This window comes from Oryzias latipes, chromosome 12 (assembly GCF_002234675.1).
Source record: "Oryzias latipes chromosome 12, ASM223467v1".
Classification (NCBI taxonomy): Eukaryota; Metazoa; Chordata; class Actinopteri; order Beloniformes; family Adrianichthyidae; genus Oryzias; species Oryzias latipes.
Window position 1 is genome coordinate 2,867,225 of NC_019870.2, and position 25,198 is coordinate 2,892,422.

Genomic DNA, 25,198 nt, shown 5'->3' on the forward strand with positions numbered 1-25,198 from the left:
ACAGAGAACTTCCAAACATAACATGAAATAAATATTTCTTGTAGTAAAACTGGAGTCTATATCAAAAAAGAAACGAATAAACACAGACAGAGGGCATCCGTTCATATAAAACTGTGGCAAAAACGTTTATGTTATCGATTGTACATAAAATACTGCACACAATATAACCTGCTTCAAAGCAAATGGATAAGGAAAAAAAAGTCTAAGTAGTTTAGGACCTGAAAGGTCCGGTGAAGATCCACACGTTCAGAAGATCACCTGAACTGTCAGCAACGGGCCAAACCTGGAACAGAACAAAACACGTCAGCTGAAAAGCCTCCCTGGAGCTGAGAGTGGGTGGAAAAGCGGCGCAGAACCCTCAGTTATGAGCGAACGGATAATCTTTCCCACACAGGAGTGGGTCAGATGGGTAGTGATTGATTTAATCATTGGGACTGCTTTGTGCACCGGTTTGCGGCTAAGATGAAGTACCTACAAGAGCGTCGACTCCTCACAGGAATGTCTTTGATTCTGCATAAATAGAAGAAAATAAAACACTTAAGATCAATCGTAACTGTTTGCCTTTTATAAACCAAAGAAAAAAAGCAAGCGCAAACAGGATCATAGGAGGTGTTTGAGAAAATATACTGCTGTGCTGGTTGTAACCCCTGTAGATGTTATTTTTTCTGCATGAGTAAATGAGGCGTTTCCTGAACCCAAACCCATGTGAAGGTTCCTAGAAATCCAAAGAAGAGCTGTTTTCTGGACCTAAAGGTAGAAAGGCATCCGCTAAAGGGTGGGGCTGTTTGGTTCCTCCAAACATTCAGGATTTAGCCCGACATGATGGAGCTGAGAGGAGAGTCTTCTCTGCAGAGAACAGTGAGTCACAATGAATGAAAGGTTTCCATGTTTCACTTCTGTACGGCATGTCAGACAGGCGCTGCGTCATCACAGCGCTTTACAGACCACAGTTGCATTTAAAAAAAAACACATTAATGACATTTTAAGAGTAAAAGTAAACGGAAAATCTGAACTCGAAATAGTAAACAGCTGAATGAAAGACCCTGGTATTTTAACCCAATTCAACCAAAAATGCAGTTCTATAAATAAATCTGACGTCACATCACACTTTGTTACACAAGTTCAATCAAAGTAGATGCAATTACAGTAAACTGGGAGCTTTTAGAAAACATGAGTGAACAAATATAAGTGAATTAAAAAGTACTTTTAACTAACTATCCTGATACTCATAACTGACGGAGACGTTTGAACATTTTTAGTAACATAAAACAAGTTAAAGGCACACGGTCACACAAATAATTTTAATCTAACAAATACGAACTAAAATAAAATAGACGCTCTTCTTGCTTGTTCTTGCGAATCAGTTCCTGTGGGAAGAAAAAACTTTAAATAATGTCTTAATAGTCATATTTTACTTTAACGCAACTCGCTTTTTCAAGAGTAAGCAAAATATTGAAAATATCATATCTATTTAAGGGGGAAAAAACGTTTATATTATCATCACACATTACCCTCCACGTGCTCCTATAGTTCGTGTCCCATGATTCTCTGCGAATGTCCAGCGCCTGCTCAGTGGAGGTTTGCAGAGACGCATGCGCATTACGATGTTTGACTATTTTGAAAAGCATCCTGGGTAATGGAGGAATATCAACACATCTTGAAAAAAATTTAACTGAAAGTCTTTCATTTTTCAGACTTCCGTGTAAATATACAAGATAAATTTGTAAAAACATGTTTTGGCTAAAAAAGAAAAAGAAAAATATTCCCAATAAAAAAATAACCTGGAGAGAGTTTTGAAATGTGCTTTATAATTTAGGGAAATTGTCTATTAAAACTGTGTAATTAACTGTAACATATAGACATTTATTGGAGAAAATAATCAAAGTAGCTTCATAATAACCATTTAGGGGAAACAAATACGTATTTAGGATATAATTTTAATGGGTCAGAAAAACATTAAATACTCAGTAGTTGCTGTCATATTTTCTTTTATTCGTCTTCTTTAATATTTTTATCTGACTTTTATGCATTCCATTGCCCTTTTGTAATTTAATGCTTTTATTTTTCATTTTTTTTTCATTTAGCTTAATTTTTGATTTTCTCTTTTTATTTATCTTCTTAATGTAAGTTGGTACCCTGATGTTATTGTTTAGTGCTTTACAAATAAAGATTTTTCTTTTTAATGACTTTTTTTCTTTGTCTTTGAAAGTGCCCAAACTCATTACCAAAAAGTGAAGGACAAAAAAGTTGATATAGAATGTTTATAGTTTGGATTCCAAATGTACAGAATGTTTTTTTTTAAGTTCTCAGTGGTGTTTTAGTACGACGGAGTTTTAGGGCCACGGTGAGGAAAAAAAATTCTGCCCAACATGACGAGATTAAAGTCGTCATGTCGACTTTAATCTCGTCATGACGAGAAAAAACTCGACACAAAGTTTCGAGAAAAAACTCGTCCTGTCGAGATAAAAGTCGAAATAAAGTTTCGAGATTAAAGTCGCAATGTTGCGCGCGAGAGAAAAAAAATCGTAAATTTACGAGATTATTGTGGAAGTGAGCAGCACGCAGAGCAGCAGGTGATCGCCGTGCAGCAGCAGAGCAGACCGACTAAACTTTGTTGAACAGGTGAGCTGAATGTTAATTGATAACGTTCCAAATGTCTGGAGGCTCATTTGATTGATTCACAAGTTATTAAAGTTTTATTTATTGATGGTTGGTTTGCAGGATCTCTGCAGCTGTTTGCTTGAATCCTTTCTTCCTCCACCAGAGACCAGATATCTATGTTTGTGTGATGCTTCTGTCTGAGGAGGAGAAGCACTTTTTGCCATTTTCAACGTTGTAATGCTAATATAACAGACTATTTTCATTCATCTTTGTTTTTTAATGATCAAACGGGTCGCTTCATCTGCAGGAGGGGGCGTATGTGACACTGTTTACTTCCGCATTGGTGATCGGATGACAGATTCATGACGTAATGTGACAGATGAACTTCAGGTTATGTGAATGAAAAGGAGAATAAAGGCTGCAGCGATCCTCTACACCCAAACGTGTCTCTGAGCTCCCTATTTTACATATCAAAGTCCGCTTTACTGACACCGAACCCCGGAAAGACGGCTCCACGGAAAATAATCTGATTTTGAGTCGCCAAAAGGCTCAGAATATCTTTGTTTTAAACCTATAATCCGGAAATAAAGCTTCACAAAAGGCTCCACATATTTCATCTTCAAGCTAGGCTCCGATAAACAGACAACTTCTGGGTTTTCTCCTTGTTAATCAATGAACTTTTTCCCGTAAATTTACGAGTTTTTATCTCCTAATAAAATTAGTTTTTTTTGGTGGCCATAAAACTCTGTCGTAAACTCTTAAATACAAAGCCACTAGCTCACTAACATTAGCCATAACACTGAATATTCCTGAAAGACTCAGCTTCACTGCTCTCGCACAACATTTCGACTTTAATCTCGAAACTTTATTTCGACTTTTATCTCGACACGACGAGTTTTTTCTCGAAACTTTGTGTCGAGTTTTTTCTCGTCATGACGAGATTAAAGTCGACATGACGACTTTAATCTCGTCACGTTGGCCAGAATTTTTTTTCCTCACCGTGGCCCTAAAACTCCGTCGTAGTTTTAGTTATGATTATGAAGTTTTTAACCAAAATTCCGTAACAGAAATGTCTTAAAAAGCCATATTTCATGTTTATCTGAAGCCTCCGTTTCCAAAATCTCCTCTAAATGGGCGTGGCCATTGGAGCTGAGCTAAGTAGCTCCGCCCTTGATGCCACCTTTCTGACTAAATCAGTGTCTAGCATGAGTGAAGAGCTGCACAAATGACAGCAAACTGACAGTCTCGATTCAAAAAAGTGAAAACTGACATATTTTTGGTTCCAAATCGCCACTTTTGAACAACATTTACAAAAACCTTGTTTACTAAGATTAGCCACAAAAAAGAACTTTGATAAGTCCATGAAATTGAGTTGCATTGCAGAATTTGAGCGGCACTGGCTGAAATGACTATTCACATGTAATTTTCCAAATACTCAAATTAATCCCAAACTTAATCCATCCTCAGAGGATGAGTTCCTCTGGGGGGGGGGGGGGGGGGGGGGGGGGGGGGGGGGGGGCGATTCGTGCGCCACCTCAGGTCCCGTCTGAACCAAATCGCCCAACAGGAGCCGGGACGGGTTCACCATGGACAGTTTGCCGTAGGGCGCATGGATCCCGATCACTTTGCCAGCTCCGGGGAGCCAGCCTGCTCCGGCCTCCTAAACTTTATATTTTTCTAATTTTCATCAATATAAAAAACAAAAAACAAACAAAAAAAAGGTCCTCCAATTTTATTCTCGTTTTTATTTTTACCCTCATTCATTCGGGACCTTCACTTTAAAGTCAGATGAAAATCAGGTTTTTTTGGGTTTTTGTCATGTACCTGTGGCATTTTTCTTATAGAAGAGAACAAATATAATTTAATAAAAACATTTCATTTTTGCATTTCTGAGTATTTCTCCTTTTAAATGGCGGTCAAACCGAGGCTGGGTCTGAATGAATGAGCTGTTGTGACGTCCCCCTAACGAGTAATCCGCATCAATCTATCAAATTCATGCTGGGTTTAATGTCTAAAGTATTCAGTCGAAACATAATCCTCCATCAGTCCACTCATGTTGCAGCTGATCCTCCGTCCGTCAGGTCTCACAATTTTATTTAGTATAAAACCAACAAAATCTAATTACTTTCATAGGAAAAAAACAATGCTGCCTAACTTTAGTTAATAGTTTGTGGACCTATGAGCCACACAATATTAGCACTCTGATAACAAATATTTGACAAAATAAATATCAAAAGATAAAAGTTCTGCTCGTCTACCGTAAGCACAAATATACCGATAGCAAAATGAGAGGCGTTCTTGGAAAACCTCAAAATAAGAGCAGCAGTCAGGTGGAAACAGAAGAGGAGGAGGTTCTGAAGGGCAGAGAAGTTCCTGTTGGACTCCAACTCGTCGTTTCTGTGCATCACAGTCCGATGAACGAGTGGGACCCAGAGTCCGCTCATCAGTCCGAGCTGAGCCGCTCGCTCCAGCTGCCGCTGGGAGAAATCCGCCTTTTTAGGCTCCTCCCTCTGCCTCGGAGGAGACGGCCCCGTTCCTCCCGCGGGAAGGGACGGGCGTCGGAGGCGCGGCGACCGAGGCGCGACCGGGGAAACTTGGCGACAGCTCAACTCAGCAGTTGATGGAGGCACTGTCGGCTTTGGCCTTCCCCGCAGAGGTGATGATGTTCATAAGGCAGTGTCCGAACTCCTCCAGGATCAGCCGCTCCGCTTCGCTCGTCAGCTGATCCGTCTGCTCGGCTCTTCTGGCCTTGTCCAGCAGACACTCGCACGTCGCCTCCACCACCTCCTTCGTTAGGAACGTGTACGGAAGCCTGCGGGGAACAAGACTATCATGACTCTGAATTTCTGATGTTTGTCGATTATTAATATTGTTTTTTTTTAATGCAAGCTCCTGTTCTTTGTTGCATCATCATCCTGAAAAAAAGATCCTCAAACCCGCTTTTATGCAATTTCCACATTAATCTGCTTTTCAAAATCTGTATTGACAAAGAAATAAACACATTAAAAATATTTTCTTTTAAGCTGTCTTTTTAATTATTTACCATTTATGACAAAGAACTTATTTTTATCCCATAGCTTGTTTTTAGCCGTCTTATATTTGAGCTATTTAGCCTAAAGCTTCGTACTGTAAACACAAATTCATCTTAGCTTAATGAAAACTACTGAACAAGATTAAGATTTAAAAAACATGTTTTTTTTCTTTTCGACTTTATTTCCCCCAAAAAGTTTGACTTTTATATCCACACCACCATTTTCCTTTATTGGGGCATTTTTCCACATTTTTTGTTTTATTTAGCAGAACAATAAAAAACTGTTGATGAAAAAAACAACATATTTTTTTAACTTTATTTAACATTTCACACTTTTTTTCCAGTCGTCTTAAATTGAGATTTTGTGCTATTTTTTTGCATCGCCTTGTTTTCCTGTTTTCTGGGCCGTTTTTCCTAATTTTCTAGATTTTTGTGCTGTCTTGTATTTAGCAGAACAATAAGCATGCAATAAGGGCAACTAACCTTAAATATAGAATTTAACTTAGCTCTTTTTTTAGCTTCGCTGAACATTACACACTTGTTCTTGAACCCACAGTGACATCAGCGTAACAGAAAAATGTCAGAAAAGTTTGTCCACTTGGTTTGCAGTAAATACACACAATCTTATTTTGAAGGAAAAATGGGTTTGGGTTCTTATGAGTTAAATAAAGATTTAATAATAAGTTTAAATATTTCTCATAATCAATTCCCCTCGTTTTGGAATTTTCTAAATTTTTAAGGTTTTCCCTCTACGAATCAAATTTACCCTTAACCCAACCTTTTTTTTTGCTTTTGACATTACATACTCTTTTTCAGCTGTCCTACATTTTTTTGGCAGCCATAACTTTTTGCAGTAATACCCAAAAAAAAGATGATATGAGTCTGATCTGAATAATTTTTCTGTTTAAAGCAAGAAAACAGCATCAGAAGGCCAGAAATGTGTCGATTGCTTATGTATTTGTGAGTCAACAGGAGTCTTAAATGCAGAAAAAAAAGGTTTTGGTGTAACATTTTCAGATAAATAGAGCCCAAAACCATTTTCTTTGTTTATTTCTCATCCGTGTAAAGTTCTCCAGGCGTTTCCGGAGTTTTCCGGCAGCGGTTCTCACCTCCCGCTTCCGCTGGAAATGACCGGAGTGGTCCTCATGAGCAGGTCTGAGATCTGCGAGGACAGCTTGGTCTTTGCTGCCGTCTGCTGCTGAACCCTCACTTCTGCTGCGTCCGCCAGGTGCATCAGCGTCTTCCTCTCCGGGCTTTCCTCAAAGTTTTTGCACCCGATGCATTTGCATATGGATGAGCACATGATCTTTGCCTTGGAAGAAAGAAATGTAAACACGATTAATGCTTCAGCAGTTTTTTTTTGTATGTCCCTGCTGCCCTGGTCAAAGCTTCACGGCACAAATTCGTAATAAATAAAGAAAAAGAAAATCTTAAAATGGCAACTTTTCAATTAGTTTATCTCCATAGCAACCATTTACTTTCTTGGTTGCCTGGGGGTGACGAACAGGTTCATGTAATTTTTAGAAGAATCGGCAAAAGTACATTTGTGGATTTCCTTAGCAACAGAGGTTTCTTATTAACCACACCCACATTCTCATGTATTAAAATCACGTTATATCGTTTTTTTTAGCTTGAGTCATTTATTACGCTTTCACAAGTACCAAAAATGCCAAAAATTCATTTTCACTGGGTACAAGATGCGTTCGAATTTAGTGAAGTTTTTGCGTCTGTGGCGCTTAAATGCGAAGAATAAAAAAAACAAAACAATCTGGTCCTCGTCTTCCGGACGGCTGCGGAAGAGAATATAGCAGGAAAGACTTAGCAGAGATGGTGAAAGGGGGAGCAAACGCACCTCGTAGCACTCGCAGTAGTTCTTCAGGCAGCCCGACCGCTTGCAGTTGCAGCCTTTGCTGTGGCGGCGGTCGGACTCGCCCTCCTTCCCTTTACCGATTTTGGGTTTGAAGGCCTCTGGATTTCGGTCCAGACACGTCTGCAGAGACACATTTTCCATCAGGAGAAGCGGGGACTGGAAAGCGCACAAAGCGACCGCCAAACCCCACCTTGATGGCTTTGAGGCGCTCCGTCTCGTGCTCCAGGTTGTTGAAGCAGTTGTTGCAGTTGCACATGTTGCAGAACTCTCCGTTTGCAAAGCAGTCGCAGTACCTAAGAGACGGGAAGGACCTCGTTTTAGTCAGGATACCGGGCCAAGAGTTTGATTTTATTTGATCATAATCAGTCAAACTTTATCGCAGATTACAATCAGGGGAAACCTCCAGGCTCCACACAGTTCTTCCAAACCCGGTGAAAAGATTTTGTGTTTTTTTGGTAGATGGAAAAATAAATACAATTAAAAAAGGTACAGCAAGAAACTTACAGTTTGAGACACTGAGACTTTGTGCAGTTGCAGGGTTTCCTTGGTCTTGATGTGGTTTCAGCTGCTGAAACACTGAAAAAGCAGAAGTTCATTAAAAGCAAAGTTGATGAAAGGAAGATGAGACAAACGCTGTAATTTCTTCATGAAGCGGCTCCAGAAATTCTGACGTCCTGCTGAACGTAAAAAAAACAAACTTAGATCTTAAACTTAATGGGTATTTGTGTGGTTAAATAAAGGTTAATAATTATTCATTCATCATGGTTTCTTCAACATAAACACCGATGATAAACGTTTATCTGCTCATGTTTGCCATAAACCCCCTTGTGCTATCTTGTGGGGTCAAAATGACCCCACCCTTACATTGAGGTGTTCTCCCTACCATGAAAAAGGTGCATAAAGGTGGAGAGGATTTCATGGACACCAGTGAAGATATAAAAAATCATTGAGGAAAACCGGTTCAGAGCATTGTCTAGTGGGTCCAGATGACCCGACTCCAAACATTAATGTGCCTTGGGTGGCACAAGGGTTAAGAGAACCCTGAAAGTTTTAGACAAAAAGCCTCTGCGTTATCATTACTGTGACATTCTAAGTATAGCATGATGGATTTTGATCGCTACAACATGTTCATGGATGTCCGTCTCATTTTTGAAGTTTTGAATGGGCTAGCCCCTCCCCCCTTGTTAGATTTTATATGTCAAAAAAAGAAAATGTTGGAATAGGCACCAGGGCTATGACTCGAGGGGACTGTAATGTACAAAAGCGCAGTACTAAATGTAGCCACAGTGGTGACAATCAGAGGCACACAGTTACTGAACACGCTGCCGCAGCACATCAGAGACCGTGAAAACTATCCTACCTTCCAAAAAGCTCTTCAACAACGGCTGAAAACAATCCAGTCCTGCAGACATTGATGATATTGTTTTTCTTGGGTTTTTATAGACTTGTGTTTTATTGTAACTAACCTTTGTAAATATCTTTATCACCGATATTGTGCTTTTCTATTGTGCTGTAACCTTTTATCCTGCCTTAGGACAACTGATGAGATTTAGCTCCCGTGCTAACTTTAGCATATTTATATTGAAGCAGCTGCTGAAACATTGATTCATATGCAATGTCCTGATTCAAATAAATAAACTTAACTAATTCATCCGACCGCATTTCAATGAGTTGCTGTCTCGCCGTAGCTCCGCTACTCCCATAATGCCCGGCTACGGTGGCCGTTTTAATCCAGATGTTCCGCTCCGAGTATAGAGCCTGTTCAGACCGGAGTCCGGTTGGAATCGAGACCACCTCGAAAGATGGGTCAGAGGGCGGTGTCTGATCCCGGACCAGGGTCCGCTTGTTTGCATTCGAACTCAAAATTTGATCCGGATTATCGGGGGGAAACTAACTCTGGTTCACTTTAGACGAACCAAATGTGTCTGAATTCAGCCTTACTGCGACATAAATCATCATGAGCTCCAGCTTTTTTGTGTGTCTGCAGCTCACCGTACCCCCCCCCCCCCCTTACCCATTAAGGGGCAGTTTGGCCTGAGTCTGCATCCCGCTGGACGCCTGGAAACCAGAGCTGCTGGCAAGAGTCACGAACGGAGACTGCTGGAGCTGAAAGACCATCAAAAAAAAAAAAAATAAATAAATAAGACGATTTGACACGCAGAGCCCAAGAAGACCGGACCTGAAGACAGGCGGCACTTACCTGGGCGACATACTGAGCGGGGAGGACGGCGTAGCCCATGTTCCCGCCTCCGGGGGCCGGAGCCAGGACGGTGCCCAGCGGCAGGTTGGTGAGGTTGGGCTGGATGGCGGGCATGATGAGGCGCTGCTGCGTCTGAGGGGTCGCCACCACCTGTGCCGATGACGTTAGAGGTTTCGGCACCACCTGGAGGAAGCAGCATCATCAGGTATTTGCTAACGGTGTGTTTTATGTCACCAATTCGGGTTTTAAGCTCATCTTCAAACAAATTTCAAACACCAGCTGATGCCCCCCCCTCCAACTGACAGTATTAAGTGACAGGAATTTACTGAACAACCTGACAAGACGTTTCTGAATCCGACTGCTGACCTTTGAACTGCTTTGTATGAACACTAAACATTTTTAAAGAACAGCCTTTTCACATTGGTTCGTTTCTCAGGTGAGGTGCTCCTTCCTTCATTGCTGGACTCACCTGTTTCATGGCTGGAGCTGGAACGACAGGGACCGACATCCTGACTCCTGTGCTGCCCACCATGGGTTTCCCTGCAGAACGCCCAGAACCGTGAGTTTGCGGTCCGTTTGTGGCCGGCGGCGGCGGCGGCCCGCCTGCTCACCTGTCTGCATGGAGCTGGTGCTGGGCTGGCCCGGGCTGCTGGACGTGGTCGCCGTGACGAGCCGGACGTAGTGAAACCTGCTTCCTGGAACCTGAATCTGCTGCACGTTCTGCTGGGTGGTCAGCGGGATGATGGTCTTGAACTGGGAGCCTCCGACTCCTCCCACGGTCACCGACTGGACAGGTTTGACGTTCTGGGTGGAAAGGTAAGGAAAAAAAGGTAAAGCGGATCTGAGGAGAGCGTCGGCTGCAGGCGAGCTCCACGCTCACCTGAGCTGCAGGCTGGCTGGTGGCCACTTTGACCGGAGAAACAGCGGAGGACTGCTGGACGGCGAGGATCTGCTGGCCGAGCGCCACGTTAACGGGCAGCGCGACGGACTTCTGCGAGGAGTTGGAGGGGGGAGAGGCCACGGAAACCACGGTAACCTGCCAGCAGGAGTAAAACCAGAAGATTTCAATAACCCCAACGCTCTGAAGCAGGAAGAGCTTCCAAAAACTTGCGGCTGAGAAATAAGCAATAATGAGATGTTTTTCCAGTACTAAAGGAAAATCATTCAGAAACTAATCGCCCATTTCCCCTTTTATAAAGACGTCTGATGTGTATGATATACGTCATTCATAAGTGTTCCTTGCGTTCACCATTCGTCGATGTGCGCAGATGTCGGCGAAGGTTTCGGCGGACGAATCTTAACACAAATTCCGTTTTGAGCTGTTTGAAACTTTCGGTCGGTTGAGAATGACGCAGTTTACGCATATTTTACATCGTTTATACGCAATTGTGCGAGACCCCTGCGCAAATTTGTGGCATTGCACGCGTGTCCACATCTGTCTGACTGACTTTTCACACGTGTGCCACTGATGTATACGTTTTATATCACGCATACGGCGCACAGATCGCGTTAAAGTTACCTAATTGATGCATGAATCACTGATGAATGATGGACAGCGCAATAATCACACACGGCTCATGTTCTGCGTTGATTCTTTGCGTGGTTTATTCGTAGTTCCCCCGTGGTTTTGACGTGGTTCAATCGGCATGCATCTGTGAAAGTTTCAGGTAAAGACCAGAACTCTTCTCACAGGAAAAAGCGTGATCCTGTTATGATGACTGGAATCCTGTGTTCCTCAAGCTGGATTTAGACTCATGTAAAGCAGCGGTCCCCACCTTTTTATCGCCACGGACCGGTATGACGTCACACAGAGTTTTCACGGCCCGGTCTTCAAGATGTAGGCGGATGAATATTGGAGCAACGCGACGATGATTAAGGAGAAACAGTGGCGTGACGAAACGAACCCCGAGCTTTTATTTTGACAGGCATGACATTGTACATCCTCCTCCTCTCCCCTTCCCACACTCATGGTGTAAAAAAGAAGTACGGTCTATTAAATGTAGCTTTCTTTTTTTGTGAGTGGAACGCTCCTCTTCTGTCTCCTGGCTGGGCCTTTTCCCCTCGGCAAAGAAACTTTCCAAAGACGTTTGTTTTTTACTCCTTTTGCTAGCTCCTGGGTTTTATTTTAGCCGTAACCTGTCAGGTGACCAAGGAGAGCAAGAGTGACAGACGGATGGAACAGAGAATCGGGCAATCTTTCAAAAGAAAACATTTTTCAGATTCCAAAATAAATAAAACGGAAGTAATGCAAGTAATTATTCTTTCTGTGCGGCCCGGTACCAAATGACCCACGGACCGGTGGTTGGGGGCCGCTGATGTAAAGGACTTAAATGATTCCGTTTTGTCCTTTTACCTAGAAGACGTTTTCTTTTTTAAGTTCTAAAACACAAAAAACGCACACAAAAAGAGAATAAAAAACTGCTCGTCAAACACTCAGCAGATCAATCATCGTGGGGGGGGGGGGGGGGGGTTTGTAGCCCCCGCCGGTTTCGTGAATGACTCAGAAAAGTGTGCGGTCTTGCCTTGCTGGGAGTCTTGAGTGGAGAAATGGCGATCTTCTTGCTGGCGATGTTCTGCAGGTTAGTGTTGTGAGGCTCGGACAGAGCGATGGTTCTGGGTGGCATCACGGGGGACTGCGTCTGCGTCACCACCCGGCCTGCTGGCAGATGGGGGGGGTGACTAAATGAGCGTTTGGTGGACAAAGACGCGGGTCGGGTCTGCAGATCTGCAGAGAGCTCACCTGCGATCACAGGGGTGACGGACGTCTGAGGACTCAGACTTTTGCTGTTGACCGTTTTGGTGATGATGAACTTGATGGGAGCCGCAGAGGAGACCGGGGTTTTCTTAGGAATCTGAGGATGGATATGAATGTCAGATCTGAACACAAACACCCATGAATTAGCTTTAAAAAATGGATTGATGCAATCGATCTTCATGCAGGAGAAATTAAACAAACCGTTGAGTTGATTTCATTTTATAGAGATTTGTTGCATTTGCATCTGGAAAAATAATTTTGTTTTCAGTCTCCATGAAGGACGATTATATTCGATTGAAAAGAAAAATATATTGATATTTAAATAAACTGGTGTTTTGGGCTCTTGTGATTTTTTTTAAAGAACTCCAAACCGGATGGGCTCCAACCCTTATCTGCTGATGGAAACTATAAAATAAACTCAAAAGTGTCCGATCGTCACGATTTTGCGAGTCTGTACATTACAGAGCAAAACCCTGGAAAAGTATTAAATATTGACCGTCGTTCTAACTTTTGGTGGAGCATCATCCCTGCTGCGCCCACAACAGACACTGTTCAAGACCGGCAATGATGTCACATGACCGCTGTCACCCAATGTCAATCTTGTCCTGGTAGCCAATGGGCTCAAAGCCCCGCCCCCATGGAAAACTCGGGTGAACGCCAGGAAAAGTTCTGAATTGAAACAGAGGACTGAAAGCAAAGAAACGAAAAATCCAAATGTGAAACTAAAAACACAGCAGCTGTTTTTAATAAGCCTTTTTTTTTAGATTTATAAGCTTTTATTAAAGTTTCAAATCTAAAGCTTCTTTCAAGTCAAAAATAAATGTTCTTCAAATTTACAGTCTGCTTATTTATTCACTTTAAGTTGATTCTCATCTGATCCCATATTTTAAATAAAGTTTGACTTAGTTTGAATTTTTCCTCATTTTTACACACATTTAAAAAGCGATGCTTCACTCCTGAGCTTCACCGCACGTCTCTGATGTTTGACGGAAGATTCAAGGCCATCGGCGATGACCTGAAGACTGATCTGACGCAGAGCAGAAAACCAACCAGGCCTTAAAAAAACGGGAATCTGGATCGTCTCCAAACTGGAGGATGTGATCTGGATCGTTTTAGACTAAAGAGTTTCAACAAAAAATACTGCAATTACAACAGTGCAAACTATTTGATTGCTGCAAAGATTCAAGATATTTTAGCCAGGTTTAAAGTTGTTTTAACTAAAACTTCCCGAGCTCTGCGGAAAAAAAAAAATCTACACAGGTGAGAATTTTTTGCCTCGTATGGATCTAGAAATAAGGAAATTATTATTTAAATGAGTCCAAATAATTTTTATTTAAACTCAACTTCAAAAAAATTAAATAAAATGTATCAAAATTTATTAAGACAACTTGTTTTAAGATTCTCCTTTTGTTCTAAAATGAGTAATTTCTACTTATTACAGTTTTATTTTGTCACTGTAATGAAAATACAATTCGGTTCATTAAAACTGAAAATAAACCATTTACTTAAAACTGGCAAAGAAATACTGCTTTCAATAAATACAAGAAAAACCGTCACCTGGACTGTTCAGTACCTGATGTTTCTCTCTGAGTCACACTGGTTAAGCTTTTGGCTAAAGAGGTCCTGGATCGACGTTTGTTCAGTCAGTTCAAAATGAACCAATATTGACTGGGAATCGCATCGCAACCACTAATTATGATGTGTATCAATTTGCTTTTAAAAATGCATTGTTATACCTCTAATTTTTTTATATACATTCTTCATCATGACTAAAATGCCACAAGGACAAGAGTGGGTCTTGAGGTTCTCACAGTCCTGCTAATGGGAGTTCAAAGGTCACAGTAGCAGCCTCTGCGCTCAGGGTTACCTGTATAGTCTTGAGCTGCTGGGTTTGCACTGCGGTTACTTGGTTGCCTCCACTCCCCACCACTGGCTTCAGTTCTGACCCCCCAGCAATCGTGACCACTTTAAACTGCGGAGCCGGGGCCTTGCCGTCTCCTGAGGCCTGGACCACGCCGGGTTTGCTGGCCGCATGCGGCAGCTGCAGCACTATCGGCTGTCCTGACTTCCCTATGGTCGTGACCAGCAGCTTCTGTCCTTCTTGCTTGATGACCTGCGGCGGCGGCCCCGCAGACTTTGCAGCCTCCGCAGCTTGAGACGAGGCCACCTTGTTGAGGATGATCTGATGGTTGACGGAGGAAATGGTGAAGGGAGCGGTGAGCTTCTGTAAGCCGCCCGTGGACATGCTCGTCCCGGTCACGCTGTCCGTGGTTTTGGTGGGGGCCGTGGAGGTGGCCAGGCCCGGTTTGAGGGTGACCAGGCGCGACGGGCCGCTGGAAATGAGGATGGAGGAATGTCTGCTGGGGCTGAGCGTGGAGTCCGTAGGCGTTAGCTGGGTTTGGGAGTTACCCGTCGGCGCCGCGTCTTCGGAGACGCTGGGAGTTTGCGGGACGTCCGTTTCCATGGGAACTGTGGAGTCGTAGCAGGGCTCCGCCTGGACCGCGGCGCTGTCGGGCTGAGAGTGAGGCGCCTCCTCCATGGCCTCCGTGTCCATGATCTCATCAGGAAGGAGGCTGTTCAACTCGGGTGACACCACGTCCATGTTTGCAGCGTCTCCGCTCTGTCAATCCTGGAGAAACAAAAAAAAAAATGACAATGCTGAAAAATAGAAGAAAAAATATATATACACATCCATTTCAGAACCTGCTTAATCCTTTAAGGTCACGGGGGTTACATACATAAGCCACCCCAGCTACTGTTGGGTGAACACCACACACATGCATTCCCAACTAGAGGCAATTTAGAGATACAAATGAACCTCTGTAGCATGTTTTTGGAGTGTGGGAGGAAGCCAGAGTGCCCAGAGAAAACCCACAATGCACAGGGAGAACATGCAAACTCCCCACAAAAAGGATCCAAACTAAAGTCTCCTGACTGAGTTGAGAGGGTCAACCACCGCACCACCTGGGAATATCCTTTTACTTTTTTTTTTACTGTGTGTGAACGTTTGTGTGTGGTGCTGTGATGGACTGCAACCCCAATGTCTGCACAGGGTGAGAGTAAAGGTGGATAGATGGATGGATGCTGACAGATTTAGTCTTTTCCTCAGACTGTGAAAGGTGCTCTACACATAAAACTTTGCCTTTTACTGACAAAAACGCATCAATTTAGAGAATCTCAACAAACTGACTGCAAGAACAGACTATAAGAAAAGTAAACACAGCTAGCAGAGGTGTGGAGGTAGCCACACATAACATGGCCTGATTCTCCATGAGATTTGAACTAAACGTTTTCTTAGAGAAACTTCGTTGGCGAGGGGAGGGGGTTCGGAAAATGTTACAATAAAATACAACAAATTCTGTCAAAGAGGGAACGTTTAAGTACATTTGAGCAGAGATCACAGAAATGAGATTGTTTTTTTTATGGATTAAAAAAAAAAATAAGACAATCAGAAGTACAAAAACAATATGTCATTTAAAAAACAACAACATTTTGATCCAAGACTCCGTGTATTTCTGTTTTCTGCAGTATGGATCGTATCTCCAGTTCTGCAGACTCTGTGGTCTCAGCCTCCATAGTTTGCTTAATTTAGTCAAAATTCACCTGTGCATTAGTCGAAGCATCTCTGCAAATCTGCGTTACTCTTTACTGAGAGAGAGAGAAAAAACCCACGACCCACATTCCTCTCTGTCAAGTCACACATGTAGGAAATGCATCTTTCTTAAAGTGGCTGCACCGACCGCTAAATTTAAATCTCCAAGCTAGCAAAGTTAACAAAAAACAAAACGTATTTGGAAAGTTTGTTTTGGCAGGAAAGATCCAGAGAGGAAACAGAAAACTGCATTTAACAGACATAAACCAGGAGTCTTTACTCCAAATGTGGATTATTGTAACCCCCCCCCATAAACACAAACACACACACTAATAACAACAACAATATTCAGCAAAAGGCTGTCTAATGTTACGAGGACGCTGCTAATAAAGTTGTTCAAATGTTAAATTTACATTTATGTTTAGAAAATATCAGTTTCAGTGACTAAAGGTCAGACGAAGCTGAAGTTGGCGTCTTCCACTTCGACAGTTATTGGTTCAGGGAAAATCTATTTCACATTTTAATGATTCCTTCAGGAAATTCTGTTTTTACAGAGGATGAAGATAAACTTTACCCTAAAAAATAAAACAAAGCTGGGAGGTAAAAGAAAATCTGACAGCCACTTCAGCCGCAAACAAGCCTGAAAAATGTTGGGGACCAGAATGGAGAGGAGAAAGAAATCCCACAATTCAGTGTCGTCACAACATTGAAAACAAAACAATAGACACCCAACAATAAAAGTCCAACTCCAATCATCTTCTGATCTATTCTCAAAGTGTTCCCAGTGGTCTTGTACTTATGATTCTGCCGTATTTAGCCAATAATCCAAAAACTACTGTCATTTCCTAGGACATAGTTCCTGCAGAGCAACAGGAGTTAATCAGAAAATCACCTCAGAGTTGGGGACTGAACCACTGGTGGGGGGGGGGGGGGGGGGGGTGTGTTAAGCCTGCTTTGACTTCCCATCATCCCTTTGTTTACACTCTCTCTCCTTCTGGCTTACAGCCCCTCACACCCCCCAACCGAACATTGCCAGTGCAACAAGAACGATGAGCAATATTGGAGCAATCCAGCCGTACAATTCTCAGCCAGTAGTTGTAGTTTTTTTAAAGGTTGAGTCCATCACCGTAATAAAGATTGCGTGATAAATGCAAATGGAAAGATCTCCTTTTATTTCTTTTTTTAAATCCTCTCTGGTGTTTCTCAACGGAGACACCCCAAACCCCACCAAGTCACGCCTCTGGTGCAGGAGTCCCGGGATGTGCACATCAGCTGGTTGTGACAGAGGCTGACAGCTGATGGTCTGTTAGGCCGCAGCGGTCCTGTGCATGGCCAACTCAACGCAAGCGCGCGAACCCTCCCCGAACCTCCCCCCACGTCCACCTGAACTCCTCCCCTCCTCCTCCCCCGCGAGGAGGCGGGCCCAAACCCGCTTTCAGTCAGAACCAGAGGGAGGGGGTCTAACCGAGGACATGAAGCAACGGGGGGGAAAGCGTCTACGGTCTGCGTTACTATTTCAGGCCGGCGTTGGATTTCGAAAGATCCGCCATTTTTACCTCGTCATCAACTCGGTTAGCTGCCCTGCTAGCGCAGAAAAACTGACAAAAGGTTCCGTTGAAAGCGGACACGCCAGCCGCCGGAGACACCAAACGGAGAAGATTCACGGTGAAGCACAAAGGCATTCCCCCGAGCTCGAGGGCAGACCCGGGAAATCCGGGGCACGCGCACAAACACCCGGAGCGGACTCTGTGACAGTGTAAACAATGCTAGCTTCCCACAATTCCTCCTGTCAGTTTGGATTTCTCTCGGACTGCAACACCTAGAACTCAGATGAACTACTTTTCCACAAAAACGTTGGTTGTTTTCACATGTTTAAATTTGTTTCCGGTGGTTAATAAATGTCCCCTTTTTTATTTTTGAAAAAAAAAAAGCTTAGAGTTTAAAAATGTAATTAAATTGATTGTAACGTAGGCTTTAAAGATAACTGAAAAAACTACTAAGATCACTAATTTCAGTTCAATTAAAAAACAACGAAATAGTGGCTTAACACCCCAAACCAGTTGTGTTTTTTGTTGTTGTTTTACCTTCATTAGCAAGCAGTTAACAGCGTATTTCTGCCCCAGCGCACGAAAGTTTTTTTGTTTTATTTCATTAAAAAAAAGCGGAAAACGTCAGTGAAAACCCGGTTCCTCATCGGCGGCTTCATCTTCATCCAGCAGGCAGGACAACTCTCCTAGCGAAGTTGCTGAGCTGGCTAACCCCAGCTAGCTAGCACAACATTATACCTCAACATTGAACAGCTTCCTAAGTGCGCGGCTTTCTAGTGCAAACGGTGCGGTAAAGTTCACAAGGCGGTAACAGGTAATCGTGCTTACCCGGGATTTAAACGCTGGGTAGCGTTTCCAGTTAAAGCGAGGAAAGGTAAAAGCGATTGTTCAAAATACCGCGCCGAGCGCCATTCCTCCCTGACATTTCACAGGCCGGCCACGCCCTCCTCGCGTGACACCACCGTGACGTAACTCTTAAAGGGACAGGCCCCCTCATTCATCTGTCCTGAAATTTTATTCAGAATAATTTCAGAAAAAATGTAATGTTTTTGATAATCAGCTGTTTTTTTCAGAAAATGTCAAATTCACAATTGTAAGTGGTCTAATTATCAACCTTTTTTTTAAATTTATTTCATCTGGACTTTAAATTATATTACAGTACTACAGAACACGTGAAATCCGAAAAACTGCAAGATTTTTTTTAATATATTGTATTTGATTTTATGACTTATTTTATCTTGAATTTTTTTGTATTTAATATTACAGACCCACTCCGATGAAACTTGTTTTTTTAAGCATGTTCTTGTGGCATTTTTTCTGATTAAGGAGGACAATTAAGCTCAAAATTGCATTTTTGTGTATTTCTTTATTCATTTTGGCGTGAGTCAGGGGCAGGTTAAAAACCTGCAGTTTGAAAAAGATCACATTTGTGACGTCAACTTTATGCTGGCCACAAGTTCCCTGCTCTATTCCCAGCAGATGTCTTTGTTTTCCTCATCTGAGCTGGTATCTGGATCAAAACTGTACAGCTGGATAGCTCCAATGTTGCTCACCATTGTCATTGCCCCCTTTAATATTAGGTTGGGGGTGTGAGGGGCTGTAATATAGTGGGAGAGGAGGCAAAAAGAGAGCTCTCAGTTATTGGTGACAGGAAGGAGGGTTGCTCAACTTCCTTTGTCTCACCCACAACTTAGAGGCAAATTTCTAATCATCTAATGGGGGGAAAAAATCTGTTAATATTTTTAAATACAAGTGTTAATAATAAAAGTTTTATTTATTTAACCCACACTTTTAGGTATCTAGAAATGTAAAGAAATATGTAAAATGAACATAAATAGAGGATTTCCTGCAAAAATGCACATATAAATGCTGAGACACTTAAAGTTAGGAAAAAAGCTTCACTGACGGTTGAAAAAGGAAACAAAACTTTGTAACAATTTAGTTTAGATCATTTGATGAAATGAAACAGACCTCATAATAGAGTTTAATAACTTCAATTAAAAAAAACTCTGGCAATAATTTAAAAACACTGCTGCAATTTAAAAAGCCATTAGATGAAAGATTAATGCTAATTACATAATTTATTTATTTTTAAACTTAAGTATTGACATCAAACAAGCCAAAAGAAATGTGTTAAAAATGATAAACAACAACTTCAAAACCAATTATTTTTTAGTTTATCGTCTATATGGGAAGACTAAAAAAATATCTACAAGTTTGTATTTTTTCTAAAAACATCTGTTCAAAATTGTTCAAAATATTACAAAATTAAAAAGGTAACTTTTATTAAAACAAAAAAATTATTTGTACGTGCGCGCTTCCGCGGCCGTTTACGTATCGGGAGCGCGCCTGTCTCAGCTCCGAAGGACGCCGGTGTTGTTGACGCGCCTCCACACTGGCAGGAATGGCGGCCGAAGTGAGGCAGGAGCTCGCGCAGCTCATGAACTCCAGTGGATCTCACAAAGATCTGGCGACCAAGTACGTAGCGTGGACTCCGGGGGTAAAGAGATGCGATCAAAACAGCGGGACGTGTTTGCTTTAACGCCGTAAAAACCGTCCATCAGCAGCGGGAAAGCAAACGAGAGGCGCCAGCTAAGCTAGCTTAGCCGTGTAGCTGTCATCTTAACCGTTGAACTTTATGAAAAATATTCATTATTTAAGGATTTGGATTCGCCTTTTTGAATTAATAACAAGCGATACAATGTCGCGAATGTTTCTTTTAGTTTGTCACGAAATTCGGCTCATTTTAGGAGCAAGAAGAAGATGTAGTTTAACTTAACTGCTATGTTCTGATCATGAAATACATTTCTTCTTCACAGATTTAACTTTTAAACAATTCATATGTTGTTAAAATAACATTGAGGCCTGTATTACTAAGGCACATGCAGCAAAAACGCGGAAGGTGAATAATTCAGAGCTTTTCGATCCAGAGTATTCATTTAATCCCTTTTTTATGATATTAATTTACTAAAAACAGCAACAACAACAAAAAACCGTTGTGATTCATCCAAATCTAATGAATCCACTAAGTTAAAAAGAAAAGGTTCCAAAGGTTTAATCAGCTGAAAGTTTATTTTTGTGAAAGTCATATTTACAAAGAATGTGTCTGGATCCACCTTAGAGGGTTTTTTTCATGCAGAGTCCTGGTTCTGGTTCTGGGTTTGGTTGCAGGTAGAACTGGGCGTGACACCGGGACCCGCGAGTCCTGCAGCTGATGATGATGAGCTTTAGAGGAGGCATCTTTGTGATGCCTTCAGGGAAAACCCGCACACATTAAGCCTGGTGGTGTAGTGGTTTGCCCTCTCGCCTCATGGAAAGGAGGTTCTGGATCGAATGCGCTCTTCAGTCTAAAAAGATGTTTCATAGGTTAACTGATGACTAAACGGTCCCCAGGTGTGAACGTGGTTGTGTAGCTCTGTGAAGAACGTGTCCAGGGGGCTCAGCCTTCACACATCAGGAGGTGGGATAGGCTCCAGCAACCCCGTAGCCCCAAAAGCAGCTTTAAAAAAAACGGATGGACCGCTAATACCAGTGTTGTGAGATTATCGTGCATATTTCTTTTACCGTCATTTAAATTTAACTTTATTGAGCGTGACACACTGTACATTCTAATGAATATTTCAAATATCTTTAAGCTCTGTGGTCTCTATATTACAATCTCCTTAAATCAATAAACAAAAATGGAAACTCCAGAAGTTTAAGGAATGTCAAAGATATACATTAATAGAACATAAATTAATGTAAACAGTTATGTGTTTGGCTTTAAAAAAGACTTCTTAAAATTAAAAATAAAGCTGTTAGGTCTGTTTTTTTCTGACCTTTACATGAATTAAATTCTTTCAGCTTCACCTCATGATTCAAAATGTTTATTTTTTTTAAAGTTTTTTAGTAAATCATTGCTCTCAACAGAGCCGATGTAAAGATAAACCTAATGTTTTTCTTGTGGGATCTTTGGTCTAAAGTTGTGATTCCAGGTTTTTAATGGGCTGGAAAATCATTTTTTGACGTTTTCAGTGTCTGAGTGACTCATGACAGGCTGTGTTTAATATAAAGTTCAGTTTATTCTTTTTTTATAGAAATATTCAGTCCTTATAAATAAATTCCACCTGGTTCTTTGTGTTTTGACAGGAAACTGTTTGCAGCAAAGCCGGCATTTTAAAAATTCCAGAGGTTTCTCGGTTAAACTCTGGTTCTTGTGAAAACAGTTCAGTCTCAGCTTCTTCTTCAAAGCGTTCCCAGTGGTCTGTTATTTGTGATCATGTCGTTCTTTTGCTAAAATAAAAAAGAAAAGCTGTTGTGTTTTCTAGGACATAGTTTCTGCAGAGCAGCAGAGGTTCGTAAGAAATTCACCTCTGAGTTGTGGGTGGGACTGTTCTTCATATAAGTCTTCCATCAACAGAAAAATGCCACTAGAACATGTTAAAAAAGACTGTTTTCATCAGGGTGGGTCTTCAAACGTGGCACAATGGGGATGGAATCACACATGTAGAGGAACAAACAGCAGTTTGTGTCATTTTCTTTGTACATAGGGTCTTTTAAGCGTCCTTAAATGTAAAATCAGTCGACATCCCGTAACGTTGATCAGAATGATTGAATTGTGGGGTTGTAGGTATCGACAGATTCTGGAGAAAGCCCTTCAGCTCATAGATGCGGATCAGCTGGAGTCCTTGAAGGCCTTCGTGGAAGCAAGTATGCATCTTTAGTTTTTTCACCGCCCCCTGTTGGTTCTGCATGAAGCTGCGATCCTCCTGACTCCATGACGGTCTTCTGCTCTTTCAGTGGTCAACGAGAACGTCAGCCTCGTCATCTCCAGACAGCTGCTCACCGACTTCTGCACGCATCTGCCCAACTTGCCCGATGGCACCGCCAAAGCCGTCTATCACTTCACCCTGGAGAAGATTCAGCCCAGGGTCATCTCCTTCGAGGAGCAGGTAAAGGTGTCGAACCCCTCAACCTCAGTGGAAACGTCCTCCTGCTCCAGGGCGCTGAGGCTCTCGTTCTTCCCAGGTGGCCTCCATCAGACAACATTTAGCAACCATTTATGAGAAGGAGGGAGACTGGAGGAACGCGGCGCAGGTTTTAGTCGGGATTCCTCTGGAAACGGGACAGAAGTGAGAACGCGTTTCTGCTCATCTGAACATTATGCCTCCCTCGTCTTACCAATCCCTTCTCCTTTTAGACAGTATAATGTTGACTATAAGTTGGATACGTACCTGAAGATCGCCCGGCTCTACCTGGAAGACGACGACCCGGTTCAGGCCGAGGCTTACATCAACAGAGCTTCGCTCCTGCAGAACGAATCCTCCAACGAGCAGCTGCAGATCCACTACAAGGTACGCGACTTTTTCCCTTCCTGCTGCAGACGTTTGTGCAGACCCGCCGCAGCTCCGCTGTCCTCTGTCGCAGGTGTGCTACGCCAGGGTTCTGGATTTCAGGAGGAAGTTCATCGAAGCAGCTCAGCGGTACAACGAGTTGTCCTACAAGTCCATCGTCCACGAAACCGAGCGTCTGGAGGCTCTGAAGCACGCCCTGAACTGCACCATCCTGGCCTCCGCAGGTAGCAGCTGGCTCCCGGGGAAACGGGCCTCTCCGCGTCCGGTTCCTTTAAACGATGTGCGTCGTTTCAGGACAGCAGCGCTCACGGATGCTGGCCACTCTGTTCAAGGACGAGCGCTGTCAGCAGCTGGCCGCCTACGGCATTCTAGAGAAGATGTACCTGGACCGCATCATCAGGGGTAACCAGCTGCAGGAGTTTGCTGCCATGTTGATGCCTCACCAGAAAGCCACCACCGCTGACGGTAAGAGCAGAAACCAGGAAGGCTCAGGGTGGAAGGGCAGTTTGCAGACGGAAAAACGGCCCTTAGAGCAAGCTTCTCCCATCTTGCTCTCCAGGCTCCAGCATCCTCGACAGAGCTGTGATCGAACACAACCTGCTGTCTGCCAGTAAACTCTACAACAACATTACGTTCGAGGAACTCGGCGCTCTGCTGGAAATTCCACCTGCAAAGGTGAGACGCTTTGGAATGGAACCGTAGACTACGAGCAGGTCGGAGCAGGGAAGGGTACTGGTGTAGACAACACCACTGGGGTTGCACAAAAATGCAAGATGTTTTGTTTTGGATTCTTGTATTCTATTCAGTTTTACTGCACAATTCTAGCCAATTATTTTACATTTCCAGTGAGTGTGGGTGGGGTCCAATAACAATAGGCGGGGATGGGCGGAGCTTCCATGAAAATGTCGAACCAAAAGTTTGTCTGTACTTCCCAACAAACATTCAAGCGCTCTCCTTCACACTGTCATGCTGATTCATCACACTTACATGGGTTTTTTTGTTAAAACGGGTGTTTTTTGTTGTTGTTTTTTTTTTTTTTTTCATTTTTGGATCTCTGGTTCAAGCAATGTTTAGGTTCCAGAACATTTTCTAAAGTACCGGTTCAGCACTGGATGAAATCCAAATATTGGAGCGGGTGGGGGAGTGTGGGAGGTTCGGATGAGGGAGTCAGCGAGAACGAAACCACGAGTCCAAACGTCAGCTCGTCCATCGCCTCGCAGCTTCAGCGGCGTTGCAACTGAAGTCGGTTCTCCGCTGATGTAAAACGCCGCTTTTTTCCCGCCAGGCGGAGAAGATCGCCTCCCAGATGATCACTGAGGGGCGCATGAACGGCTTCATAGACCAGATCGACGGCATCGTTCACTTTGAAAGTGGGTCAAACGTCTTCCCCTCAGTTCTGTTGCTTCTGTTCGACACGTTTGTTCTGATTACAAAAGAAATATTCACTTTAAAATTTTTGTAGAATATTAATGGAACTTTTTCTAAGATCACTCCTGATATATTTCCTGTAAAGTCAAAGAGAAAATCAAAGATCTATTGTTGTAATTTTTGGAAAATACATTTTTTGATGTATTAAAAAAAGGAAAATTCACCGGAACATCTTTTGAAAAGCATGTTCAGAACTATTACATGTCAGTTCTTTGGTGGTGTCATAGCAGGAATGTTCCTGCAGAGGGCAGCACCTCCTCTGTGATTCAGTGTTAGTAAAAGCTCTCCTCCTCTTGCAGCCCGTGAGCCCCTCCCCACGTGGGACAAACAGATCCAATCCTTATGTTTTCAAGTAAACAACCTCCTGGAGAAGATCCGGCAGGCCGCTCCGGAATGGGCCGCGCAGGCTTTGGAAGCCCAGATGACCCAATAAACCCCTCCACGCCCACGTCACCCGGCCCCGCCCCCTTTTAAGTTGCGTCTTCCTGCCTCAGAAATGATGTGGAGAACTCAGCCACGCTGCCATCGTTTGTTCCAAGCGGTTCCTCATTGGTCGAATTTACTTTTCTGATGGACCGGACCTTCAGATGAGACTGTTTTTGTTTTCATGGTGGAGAATTGGAGGATTTTGCATAAAGCTGATATGTGGAAAGATGCTGAGTTGTTTCTGTTTCAGAAGGTTCTTCAACCTAAACAGTCAAACTATCCCAACCCGTAACCGCAAACACGAAAATGTAAGTTTAAATAGATAAGAGACCAAGTAAAACAGTCGAATCCTCAGTCAATTATTCAAGATTTAAAGGTCATTTTTTCTTGAAAGTCTTGGTTCCTCTCAGAGGTT

General features: G+C 42.7%; 2 protein-coding genes across 5 annotated transcripts; one reads left to right on the forward strand and one right to left on the reverse strand.

The window, feature by feature from the left end:
* Positions 1-4,318: 4,318 nt before the first annotated feature.
* Positions 4,319-18,556, reverse strand: lin54 (lin-54 DREAM MuvB core complex component). 4 transcript variants are annotated; one of them, XM_023960769.1, is made up of 14 exons: positions 18,425-18,556; positions 14,325-15,086; positions 12,443-12,554; positions 12,225-12,358; positions 10,583-10,738; positions 10,314-10,506; positions 10,172-10,242; positions 9,703-9,885; positions 9,517-9,608; positions 8,007-8,078; positions 7,693-7,795; positions 7,485-7,622; positions 6,742-6,944; positions 4,319-5,413 (listed from the first exon to the last, which is right to left on the reverse strand). In XM_023960769.1, exons 2-14 carry the CDS (start codon positions 15,057-15,059, stop codon positions 5,212-5,214), a joined length of 2,394 nt encoding a protein of 797 aa, XP_023816537.1. In that variant the 5' UTR covers positions 15,060-15,086; positions 18,425-18,556; the 3' UTR covers positions 4,319-5,211. The 4 variants fall into 4 exon arrangements, with proteins under 4 accessions (XP_023816537.1, XP_023816534.1, XP_023816535.1 ...); XM_023960766.1 differs by having other exon boundaries at positions 12,225-12,361; XM_023960767.1 differs by lacking the exon at positions 18,425-18,556 and adding an exon at positions 18,134-18,384 and having other exon boundaries at positions 12,225-12,361.
* A 1,377-nt stretch (positions 18,557-19,933) lies between these two features.
* Positions 19,934-25,013, forward strand: cops4 (COP9 signalosome subunit 4). Its single transcript, XM_004074491.4, has 10 exons — positions 19,934-20,074; positions 22,206-22,285; positions 22,376-22,527; positions 22,604-22,707; positions 22,776-22,929; positions 23,003-23,153; positions 23,224-23,394; positions 23,489-23,604; positions 24,215-24,299; positions 24,657-25,013. The coding sequence occupies exons 1-10, from the start codon at positions 20,001-20,003 to the stop codon at positions 24,788-24,790; spliced, it is 1,221 nt and encodes a 406-aa protein (XP_004074539.1). The 5' UTR covers positions 19,934-20,000; the 3' UTR covers positions 24,791-25,013.
* Positions 25,014-25,198: the final 185 nt, after the last annotated feature.